At 42.3% G+C, this 12837-nt stretch overlaps 1 protein-coding gene across 1 annotated transcript in view; it reads right to left on the bottom strand.

Moving 5' to 3' along the window:
* Positions 1-12837, bottom strand: part of ACOX1 (acyl-CoA oxidase 1) — a 21141-nt gene that overhangs the window by 7896 nt on the left and 408 nt on the right. Inside the window, 5 exon segments of the mRNA XM_031059913.1 lie at positions 552-671; positions 1154-1261; positions 6029-6189; positions 11627-11786; positions 12772-12835. Coding sequence (XP_030915773.1) covers positions 552-671; positions 1154-1261; positions 6029-6189; positions 11627-11786; positions 12772-12835 — 613 coding nt within the window.

The raw sequence follows: 12837 nt of genomic DNA, 5'->3' as shown, positions 1-12837 counted from the left end.
TCAGCCTACAAGTGTTACCTTTTTCACAGCTCTTTCCCCCATCCCTCTGTGTGGAGAGAATGGCTGTGTGTGTTTAGCTGCCTGATGAGTTAAACCACAACAACTGGATATCAAAATATGGGAATCACCATAATTTCCATGCAGCCCTACTATCCACTCACTGCAGGAGCTGTCTCTAAAGTTCACCCAGCTCACTTCCAGATAAAGAGTGATGAAAGATCTTCCCCTATCAGAAAGCAGGATTGTGGAATGCATAGCTGGGAGACACTGGGGCAGAATCAAATCCCAAACTAAACTTCACTGGGGCAGAATCAAATCCCAAATTAAACTTCACTGGGGCAGAATCAAATCCCAAACTAAACTTCACATTGAAGGCCTGGTAGGAAAGATGATTTAGTGGTAGTTCAGTTGTAAGAAAGACTCATTTAAGCCCTGTGATCTACCAGCTGAATTCAGCTAACGAAATAAGCCACGGACTTTAACAAGACACAGCAGCTGTATACAGCCAGAGAGAAAGAGATGTAATGTACTCCCTGAGTGTGAACGTGTACCTGGCAGAGGTTCATGTGTGCCCAGCTGCCGGATGGGGACAATGAAGGCGTGCAGGCCTTTGCACTGGCCCTGGGTGTAGAGCTGAGCCAGGACGATGGCGTGGTTCGACGTCTTCCCAACTGCAACGGGAGCAGGACTCAGCACAGAAGCACAGTCAGACACACTCACATACAGAGTCTTTCTTCTGAGATAAACTCATTACATCAAGCTCTAGAAAACCAGACTGACCCCACTGGATGTCAACCCAATTCTACAGATCTATGAAAAAATGTTGCCCAAGTCAATGGAAGATGCACGACACAATTTTCTTGACTATAAAACACTGAGTCCTTGGCACACCCGTCAGTGAAGATGAAAGAACTATAAATAATTTGACACAACAATCAAAAATTACACCAAATCCACAGTGTGAATAGTTCTGAGCAACAGTCCAGAGCACACAATGTTTAGCAGGCTCTGATAAGTCTGCTTGTTATGCGAGAGTGACTGGCTTTCAGCCAACTCTTTGGATCAACTTTCAGTCATCACTCTGCAGATATAACACACATAGCATCACCTCCCTGAGTTTCTCCATACATCTTCCAGATTTAGACACACTTACGTCCACCTGGCCACCACTTAATGGAGGTGACAGTGGGGCTGTTGAGGATGAACTCCTGTGTAGAGGGGTCGTAAGTGGCTGTTGTTTCCAGGCCCCGGAGATGAGTCCCTGGAAACAAGCAAACACATTGTTTTGGCAGGAAGTCAGTCACAAAACAGAGACAAGGACAGAACTGGGCAATGGAAAGTGGAACTCCAGTAGTAATGTTTGAATTTTAATTTTGCTTTTAAGTTGTATGTATAAAAAGCTAAATAGCAACAAATTAAGGAAGAACAAGTGAGGGTCAGACCACATTCTGGGACTGCCAATTCTCAGAAAACATTGATTTTTTTCCCCAGTGGTCTAAGACTAGTTTTCCAAGCACCTCCAGTCTGACACCTTTTTGCTATCACACACCAGAAGCCCTTTCTCATTCAAAATGTTCCACAGGAACACAATCACCTGAATTTCACTAAAATGCAAAATAAAACCATCCAGTTCTCAGCCACAAGAGAAAATAAACAGTGCCCATCCCCTCTCCATTCCCTCATCAAGCCTACATTCTCCTCACTTGATGGAGCTGATCTCCCAGAAGAGATCATCCATAGCTCCAAGGGAGCAAGTAATGGCATGTGTATGCCAGGTGCTGATGCAGGTAGATGAAGAGACTGCATAAAGATGGAGATAATTCCAGGAACAGTCTTTGTCTTCTTCCCCCAATGCTTCACTTCCCACACACCTGTCTCAGAGCAGTGGCACTGCCCCTGAATGCTTTCAAAACTCCCAAAATCACCAGGCCTACTTGCTTAAACTAAACAAGCTGTGAACACTCCTGAGTCTGGACTGACAGGGCAGGACAAGAGCTCCAAGAGGAAAAAGGAGATCACCTTGCAGCAGCCACGTTCCCAAAGCATGGAGGTAATGGCAGACTTCCACAGGCAGCTCAACACAGACTTACTCTGCTGGCAAAGGATCTTCAAACCTCACTAGTTGCAAGAGATTCTCCTCAGACTTGCAGTTACTTTCTGCTTCACACAGTCTCTACATTTCCCTTCAACACAAAGGTGAATCCCGCTCATTTTTAGAAAATAATTCTCATCTGCAACTCTGAGGTGACCAAAATTAAAGTTTCCCAAGGCAGAATATCCTCCCTTTGAAACTTGAATTAGAAGTGTTGCAATCACAATACTGCTGGAGTTATCAAAATCCATTTCAAAGCTTGAAAGCAAAGGAATAGCAACAAAAAACAAAGTCAACATGAGACAGAGAACTCAAAAAGCCCAATACATTTCACAGTCAGTTAAAAAGAACACATGGGAGTGAACTAAGGGGAAAAAGCTCCCCACAGAACATGAGCATTGGAACCAAGGTTAATCCTGAGGTGAACAAGCAACTCTTAATTTTTTGGCATCTCTTTCACTACCTCAAAGCTCTTCCTTTTGTCTTTACACTGAACAAATTAGAGCAAAGCAGAACTCCAACTGGAAAGAACAGCAAGTGTAAAATGAACAGATGCCACCAAACGGCCAGCACCAGTGATGGGCAGTAATGATACCGGTTTGAATGGCACAAGGAGCACCCAGGTGCTCAGTTATTGAGCTACAGACATCCAACCCTCCCTTCAGAGGAAGAGGGAAGCAGCACAGGGCATAATGCGCTATTAACCCTTGCAGAGGCTGTCCACCTTTCCCTACAACCACAGCAGGCTGTGTAAAACTGTGGGACACACACACACTGCTCTACCCAGGCACGGGAATCCTCTGCACACAAAGGCATTCTCAGAAAGAGCATTTCATTTACTGAATGTACTGTACCATGGCCCATCTCAGTCTGGGCATAAGTGCCAATGATCTCCAGGTTCCAGGCAGGCATGAAGAAGCGATCCTGCTGCTCTGGGGTGGCCTGGGTGAGAAGAGTGGGGAGGAACATGCCCAGGTGAAGGTCCAGAGGCTCAGGCCGTCCGCGGTGAACAAAGCTGTGAAGAATTGTCACAGGATGGGAGCGTGAAGGGAATGTTATGGGAGGGAAGCAAGCATGGGGATTCATGGTGGAGATTCAGGAAGAGACAAAAAGAAAAAAAAATGATTCATGTGTCAATCAGAATTCAGCAAGTGTATTTCAGAGAGCCAGAGCACTGTCCTTTTCTCAGGCTGAGTAATAAGAAATTGCACTCACTTTGAAATAAACGTGCTGCAATGCATTTCTTTGTAATCTTGCAGAAAGTGCACCTGCAACATTCCCCTACTTTTGATGCACTATGATTGATTAAAAAAAGAAAAATCCAAACCAAAAGATGGACCAGACCTTCTGGTTTGAACATCAGAGCATCCCTAAGTTCAATGGGCTGAGGCAGTCAGCTGAGAATGTCAGTTTGTTGGAGATGTGATGTGGCTGAATGCAGTGTGCTTTCAACCAAATACAGAAAGTCCACTTTTTTGTTTGTTTGTTTGTTTTGTTTTGAAGGTAGAACCCTGTGGAAGTCCCAGTTTATCCAGCTAAACAAGTTGGATTTTCAACAAACTTTACTTTTTTTAAAAAAGACAAATCCTAGCTGGCTGTACTATTTACTCTAATTTTTAAAAATTAAATATCAGACACAATTAGTGTACATGGCATTTCAAATCAACTCCCTTCAACTTCAGCTATTTTAAAAAACTTTTATCTTAAAAGGACAGTGCTCTGTATGTGTAAGTCAAAGTTACACATGAACAACTTGGGAAGAAAGCCAACATTTTTGAATTTGTAAATCACCAGCACAAATTATCTCAAATTAAACATATTTCAGTAGAATTACTTTTTCTCCATGTTCTGTCAAGCACCATTGTGAGGTAATTAAGTGGTCTATTTAAGTTTTTCAATATAAAGAATTAATTAATCATTAAATGTTAAAATATTGGCAGCTTTGAGTCTTAAAATAGTGGTGATAGATTGAGGACAAGTACCTCCATCTGGCTCCTTTATGTATGAAATAAATTTAATTTGACTTTAACAGGAATATATATATATATAAAAATATTTAAATTATATGCATTATGGGAAGAACACTGGTCTGAGCTTGGCTCAAACTCATCTGATATTCTTAGCAAAGTGATAACAATGCATTCTTGTGTTCTCTAAATACACATTAATATCAACTAGTTCTGTCCCTAGGTCTTCCTAAGAACTGCTTTTTGATATTCTCAGACTCCTATAAATAAATTAAACTATCTAATAAACCAGCAGCAAGGTTTTCTAAGCTTTCTGACTGCACAGTGACCAAGCCCAACAGGGGACTAATGGCCTACCAGGAATACCAAATTTAAGTGAGTTCAGTACTGGTGAGAAGTACTGAACAGCTACAGCTGACAGCCATAGAATGACAAAAAAAAAAAAAAAAAAAGAAAAAAAAAAAAGAAGAAAATCCTTATTTAGAAGCAGTAGTTATAAACCAGACAGAAACAGCACAGGATTTTCACTTTTTCACTGCTCCTTCTTGTTTCATTTTCAGCCCTGTGCTATTTATGTTTTTCTTTCTTTGATTTTTTTATTTTTTGAGAGAGAGAGGAGACTTCTTCACTATGAAAGAGGTTAATATCAACACAGGCTATCACACATATAGTCACCAAGATAAAACTGAGTAACTACCCATCCAGGCCAGAGTTCAATTCAATAATCCAGAGGTCTGCTTCCCCATCACCAGATTTTAAACATCAGGATTAAATTAAGCAAAGCTCAGTGATAATTACTGCAGCAGCTTCACTGATGGAATATCAGAAACTCAACAATCACAGTAGGAATGTCAGATGTTTGCATTTTAATTATTCAGCATAGAAAGTAGATCTACTTCACTGTATTCCATTTGGTGTTAAAAATACCAGTTTAACCATGAAACAACATGAGAACTATAAGGAAATCAACCATCACCAGGCAAGAAAGTGCAATGATCTAATGTGAAATCAGAAGTAAAACCAATCACTGCAGTGTGGATATGACTGATTTCAAGCAGCTGGTGTGAGAAAGCAAATAAGGCCAGCAGGCACTGATTGTTGCCATTCAGTTCTCTCTCAGCTTCTGGTGTTGAGCTGGGTTTGTTGAGCAGGACAGAGGACAGGGTTTCTTCCACTGAGTCTTCTACAAATGTTTCAGCAGCTGTAACTGAACAACCAGGCAGCTGGCATTGCCATCCAACAGTGTCCAGATTGACACCTCAGATTTTCCCACTTCAGATGCCAGCACAAGCACTGGAGTCTCTGTTTGTTAACTATTCTTGCTGGTACTTAACAGCCATAATTCCAGGTTCTGGGCCAAGAGACTGTTTTTTGATCCATTAAATGTTTTTCCATTTGAAGCAGTGAAAGTTGCTTTCAACAGCAGCAGAATGGGATGGTTTTTTCTTTGTAAACAAGACCTTGCCAGGAAGCTGTACAGCTGCAGTGCAGCAGCATCTGCAAGAGAAGTGCCTGGGGCAAAGCATACCTGACTTTCAACCAGAACTCACAATCTCACCGTTCTCCACTGCTCCTGTAGGAATGCTCCTGACCTGTTTCTGCAGGCCAGCCATGCACTGAGGGCTCTGGCACACATGTCCCAAAATCAGGCAAAAGTAAAAGCCACAGTACTGTTCATTGACACAGACAACTGGTTCAGATTCTCAGGGCTTAGAACAACGTCCTCATTTCAAAACAAAGGTAACAACTATCCATGCAGAGATCAGCTAAGAGGTGCATTCTGGAAAAGACCAGAAGGAATCCTGGGATTGTCAGGATGTGAAACGAGGCGGCTGTCTGGCTACAGACATCAACCATTAACTGAGGAATTTTACCTTTCCCCCTTTTAGACTGACCCAGGGAACATGAAGAATTTACCCACTGGAGTTAGAGAAAAGAGGTTACCCATTCATCCCTGCAGGGAACTAACCATGTCCCATTTCGGTTTGAGCGTAGGTGCCAATTATCTTGACTTCACGGACCAGGGGCAGCCACTTCTCCTTCTGAGCAGCAGACGTTTGGGTCTCTATGGTTTTGTGAAACATGCTGAAGTGGAGACCCAAGGGTTCAGGAAAATTGCCCAAGCATGTTCTACAGGAGAGAAATAGAGGGATCTGGATCTCAGTCTTACTGTTACCATGAACCTGAAAGGCTTTTCCCCAATTGGAGCATAAGATGAGCAATCTCTGCCTCATTCAACCTTTTTTTTTTTTGTCCCACAAGCAACCTCCAAATGTGGAGGCATCAGAAGCAATGCTAATGGGGAAACAGATGTTTCTTCCAGGCATCTTCTTCACCCCATGAATCCTACTGTTGCTATGTAACTGGAAAAAATATTATTCTACAACGGTTCATGAGGAACTTGAAACTAAGGACATGAAAACCAAAAGATTTTCTCCCCCATCCCTCAGGTTTTGTGGGAATAAATCCCACTGCTGCTGGTAGCCTACAACTAGGGCATTATTAGTTAGAAGAAATATGTATTAAAAATGAAAAGGTTTCTTTGGTGACTGAGTTCTTTTTGGACCAGCTCTGTATTGCCTACAGCTGCTTCTATCAGTTGTGAGATCTGGAACTCACCTTCAATTAAAGTTACCACTACAGTCTAGTGCTGGAGGGAATGGAAAGAAAAATCAGACATTTTGGGAGTGCTCCACCAAAGCAGAAGTTATTTCATGAAAGAAAACTCTAATCACCTAGTAGCCACAATACCAGGCAAAGTACATTCTCAATTAAAACATCTTCCCTTCTGCAGCTTGAACAGTTTCATCATCTTCAATCTACTGTGAACAAATGTTTATTCCATCTAAACTCTAAGATAGAGGAGTTAAAAATGAGCCCTCTGCATGAATACCATAGGGGATGTTCTGCACACAGCTTGTCCATACAGCAGCATTTGTGACTGACATTTTGCACCATGCAGAGAGTAAATAATTGATAATTCAACAGCAGGTCCTGTACAGGCTGTGAAAACCAACCTTAGAGTGAGAGACAAAGCACCACTGGACTGCACGTTGCCTGTTTGAAATGAACAGCACTAAATGAGCCATGGATTTTTCCAGGAGCAAAAGTATTGTAATCAAGTAATCTAATGCTGGTGATTAATGTATGAACTGTGCTTTAAGCTGCTGTGGGTGCAGGTACAGTGTCTGAAGTTCCTGGAGTCGAGGCACACAGTTCTTTCACCAAAAATACTCTTGCCTACAGCAGCAGATGTTACCAAAGCTGGTCGTTTCAGGGTGACCAAGGGCTTAATAATGCTGCAAGGACATCAAGTCACAACTTTTTAACATTCTTGTGGTTTTCTAAGTAGGTCATTCTTTTAGCCCAGGACCTATACAGCAACAGCAGCACCCTTTTCTTCCTCACTGCCTGCAGCACAATTATTGTGCGCCTACTCTCTGGGCCCAAAAAGGACAAATCTGCAGGGAGAAAATGAGTGCTGACCTTGAAACATGAAGTTTCAGGGCTTGGGAAGAGCTTGAATGGGTCTTTGCATATTTTCAGCAGTCATTGAAAGAACTTGAGAAAAATGTGCAGCCCATGCTTTGCTGTCAGAAAAATCAGGTCAGACATTGCTTCTTTGAAGGTAATGCTCCAGGAAAACATCTCAGAAATCTTCTGAAAGGTCCCACCAGCAACTTTCACTGCCTATGAGGAAGTTTAATCAGAAGTGCCAGATATTTAATGATTACTATTACATTCTCTCACAGGAGGAAGACAACAGACATTCTGCAAGTGGATGCTTTAACACCACTGTGTCACGGTCATGATGTTTCTGTAGCCAATCATGCAGCATTTTAACAGCTTCTTGCATTAACTAAGCTCAAAATTAAATTACAGCAGAAACTGTTCATCTCAGCATATCCCACACTGAAGATTTAGGATTTCCTTAATGTGCCTTTTAACAACTTGAATGACAATGAGAGAGAATCCTGTTTTCCTCAAGACACAGGGCAAACAGAAGAGGTACCAGCTGTGAAGGGAGGAACAGGTTTTCTTCCCTTCTGTTTCTCTCTCTGAACTCTTACTGCTTCCTGTTACAATTTCAACACTCCCAGCACTTGGATTGGCTGTTCTCCAATTCTGTTCTCTGCAGTGTGTAACAGTTCAAATACTCTGCTCCAAGACTGATGGTGGCAGTGACCATCTGATCAATGCCCAGCTGCTCTGAGGTCAGCCTTGCTACAACAACCAGTGTCACAATGAGGCTGCAGCTCCAAGTGCACTTCTGGGAGAAGGCTGTGTAGTAATATGTGCTTTGGCAATACAGACCTTCCCAGATTTCACAGCACCCAGTGCCACCCACACAGAAAAAGGCATTTATGTGACAGGTGTGTCACTGTCTCAAGACAGAGGATGACAGAAGCAAAGCTGTGTGTTCAGAGGTTCCAAAAGCTACAGGAACAGCTGCAAAGCCATCCTCAGGCTGCAGAACTGGGTCACAGAACAGGGGCATTCACTTTACATTAGTCTGTGTGCAAACTTTGCTGCTTTGGGCAGTTTTTGAAGTTACTCTTTCAAGGATGAGCATGAAGGGTCATCCCAGGGGAGAGGGAAGGAGCAGGAGCTGTGTTTGACCTGTGCTGACTGGGCTTCAGAGCTAACAACTGCTCTGGCAATAAACTCCTGTTCCAGCTTTATCAAAGTAAGATCAAGCCAGACTCATTCACTCTGCATTAATTTAGCAGCGGCAAGTAGGGCCCATAGTAGAGTTTTTCTACTTTGGTTTGCTCAAAGGTCCTAATTTAGAGATGTAAGAACAAATTCCAACAGGGAAAGTGCACATTCATGCAATGCTTATGAGCACAGGAATCATCTGGTGACCAGCAGCTTTCAGATCTTCTCTTCTTCTGTGACCCAGTTTGTCTCAACTGTTTTTCACTTCTTTGTTTAATCCCATTTTCCTCAATGAAAGTTAATTAAAGTTGGAGGTGAATTAAAACTGAGCAGCTTGCTCTCTTCCAAGAGCGTTGGAGCATTACACCAGAAACATTTCCCATTTTTCATGCTGACTTACATTGTGCTGCAGTTAGACTGTAAAAGAAATCTGAAATATTGGCATTTTTTGGCTGATGGCCTTCAAAGCTGTAGTCACAACAGCTGCAACTGCAGTGTTGACATAGAAGAATTACTACATGAAAGGCAATTAAGTATATTTAATAGAGCCTCTTATGATTTGGAGTCCAACAAAGCCCTTTGGAAACAGGAAGGAGGAGCATTCACTTGAACATGTCACAGCAGCAGCAGCAATTGTTTAAGTATATCTTCAGGGCAGTCAAGGAAGCAGCATTTCTCCTCACCTACTCATAAATCAAGCTATAAAGTCAGTGAGTCATGTGCAAAGCTACTTAGAGATGTTCTGGCACTTTAGGAAAGCTACAGGAAAAAATTCTTTAAAATTGCACATGTAAATCTGTCCCTGCCTTTTGGGGATAACTGACAAAATTTCTTAAGCTTCCATAAGTAGAAATGTCAATCACAATAAATACAACTTGACATCTCAATCAAGGATGTCAGTCTATTTCATAAACTTCTTTTGAGGCATGTTGCAACACCATATCCATTCAGTTTTCAGTTTGGAAAAATGAATAAGCCCAAACACACTTTCTCCAGGTCAGCTTTTGCACTAATGAAGTAATTTCCAGTTAGCACCAATTAGTATGTTTGGATATGGGACAGAAATAAACATAATTTTGTCAGTTGGGTGCAGTTCACTAAATTTAAAAAAATCTTTAACGCTGGTGGGAAAGTGGGGACAGATGTTAAAATGCAAATGAAATCAAAGGATGAAAAAATAATCCTTTCATTTAATCAATTTTTAAGCAGCAGCAAGCCCACATTGTCCCTTGCCAGCAGCACAGATTATAGTAAAGAAGTCATTTCAGAATTTCAACAATGTACAGTTCTTAGAGCAAACACACTTCACCTGTAGGCAAGAAGTTTATGCACTGCTCTTCATTCTGTTACACGTTATTACAGAATAAATATGGTATACAAAATAAATAAAAAATGGCAAGTACAGTCAGTCTACAGTAACTGCAATTATATTTTGAAATCCTGAATGGTGGCAATTAGATTTTACCTTGGAAAAAAGTAAGCCTTTTTTATTATTTCTGTTGGTTTTGGACTGTGAATTCTGACTAGTCACACCTGACCATTCATGCCATGTTAGATATGGAGGGACTATTTGGTATCTGTATGAAATATTTATTACACCTTCATTCACTTAACAATTGCTGACTCCAAAGTAAGCTTATGGAAAGACAAAACTAGAATCTCTCATTTGACTACTTCAGAAAAGTCTGTTTTCATATAATATTGTCACTTAATAATGCTACAAAAAGACAGAAAATTTGTTAAAATTTTCCATCTGATAGATTGGATAGACTTTGCTGAATTTTCTCTGTAGAAATAAACAAATAAATGAAGAAACTTCCCCATCACTTTCAATAAACATTGTGTAGGAAAAAAAAAATTTAACTTTGGCTGTGCAGCACCTGAATAATCTCTACTGTCACTGAACTTGTTCCCTGTTATCACTGTCCATCAGTGATGATTTTTGAATTATTTACATTACTTGCATGAGAACTTTCATGACACAGGTCAGTGCAGACCAGTTTCTCTGGAAGTAAAACCACAGTGGACAAGATGACTTCAATTTCCTAGTGCCAAGGGTCATGACCTGGGGCTCATGACAGCTTTTCTACAAAATCAGTCAGAGGAGGCTTGTGGTTCATTATTTAATGTGCCAGAGGATATATCCATGGGATTACGACAGATTTTTAGATCTGTGTAACTTTTCTGTTATCAGTTTCTGTTTGATTAAATCAGAAAGAGTTTAACAGAACTAGGGGGAGAAATACATCAAAATCAGGAACTGAGTTCTAATTTCTTCTGGAAGGAATGAAAACTCACATGTAAAGGCAGTCTTATTTTCATTAACTTGATCCAAAGGTGGTACTATCAGATAAACCAAAGGTCAGGTACAACAAAAAGCCTCTGTGTCAAAGAGAACCTCTGGAGCTTAGAGGAGGGAGCCAGAACAGACAGTGATACACAAGAACTTATAAACCATCTTGGAATAGTTTCAAGTATCTCTGCAATGTGACTTTATTGGGTCCAAGTGCAAAGTGAAGTAATCAGCTTTTAGAGATTTCATTAGAAGCTGCAAACTCATCAGATCTATTCAGATTCAAAGTAATTCAGTATGATTTTTTTATTCCTTTTGGGGAAAAAAAATCTGACTTAAAGTTCTGTTTTTTAGTTTCTGCACCACACATACAGAACAGCATTAATGTTCTGTATGTTAATTGTTAATGTTGCATTTGTCTTAAAAAAAACCCTAAGAAAACACAACATTCAGGAATTCAGGGTTTCATCTGAAATTCACTGAAGCCAGACTCGAGTGGGCTTTTATACAGGTCTTGAGCTTCCTTTAGACAACAAACATAGGAAAAAGACAACAACCCTAGCATCCTTGGTGCTGACTGAAGTACAAGAAGCAACTCTGGATCTTTTCAGGTACCTTTTAAACCAGTAGATCTCCTCGGGATCTGCAATTCCATATTCCCTTAGCTTCATCACCATCAAGGAGCTTTTCCTGATGGCTTGCTCATAGCGCTGGCTACGGGACAGGAAGTTCAAATCCTCGTGCTGGAAGTCGGGGTCATTAAGAACTAAGGCCTCTGGGGACAGAACAGGAGAGGAAAACAAACTCAGTTTCCACAAACCTCAGCAGGGAGTGAGCAACGACCCAGCATTTTATCTGCTCTACCTCAAGGTACAGGTATCAAAAAATTGAAAATAAAATGAGAGGTTAGCAAAATGAGAATGAAATCAAAGCTCTTTGAGAGCTGCTGGCACTCTCATTCCACACATAAACCCCATTTACAGTTCAAAGCTCTCTGGACTTGGCAGGAGGGCAATTCACTGATGTAAGACCAGCGGGCCCCTCAGCAACAGGCCCAGAGGCTCAGGCAGCCTTGTGAACTCTGAACCCCACGCAACTCCAGCAGAAGGGCACGGTCATTATTCCCCCTGTGCCAACTGGAAAACAAAGTGCCCAGAGAGCACAGACTTTCTGTGCACAGCGAAGTTTCACAACAGCAGCCTCTGACAGTCCCAGCCCAGGGAAGAGCCTGGACGTAGCTCATTAATCTCTCATAACCACATCGTGCTGGTTGACAAACAGATGACATTTGTATTGTTGGGCAAGAGCATGCTAGGAAGGAAAAAGGAGGGGACAGAGCCCAAGAGAAGCCGCCGCTGACCCTCTGGAGGAAGGGCAAACAGAGCAGTAAAAGGACACTGCTCTATCAGGGCCACCCTATATACTTTCTGAGGGGAGGGGGACCAGGGACGTAACACAGCTCCCGTTCCTCTCTAACCCCCCCTTTACACCGTCCCTCCACCTGCAAACCCTCTCCTCACAGCTTTCTCCCCTCCTTGGGGTCTCCCCTCTCCACAAAAGCTCCTCCACACCCTCTCCCGTCCCACAACCCCCTCACAACTCCGCGGCTCCTCACCCCGTTACCCCCGCCCTGTATCCCGCTCTCCGTGGGTCTCCCCACCACGCAGCCTCTCCCCTTCCCACCCCGCATCCCCTCCTCCCGCTCCGAGCCCTGACCGGGGCTGTCTCTCCCCGTGCCCGCGGCCCGGGCCCTCCCTCACCGATCTCCTTGCGGCGGCGGGTGCGCTCAGGGCCGCCGTCTAGGATATGGGTGAGCAGCTCGGGCT

This window comes from Geospiza fortis, unplaced genomic scaffold, assembly GCF_000277835.1.
Source record: "Geospiza fortis unplaced genomic scaffold, GeoFor_1.0 scaffold244, whole genome shotgun sequence".
Lineage (NCBI taxonomy): Eukaryota > Metazoa > Chordata > Aves > Passeriformes > Thraupidae > Geospiza > Geospiza fortis.
This window is presented reverse-complemented; position numbering and strand designations above follow the sequence as displayed.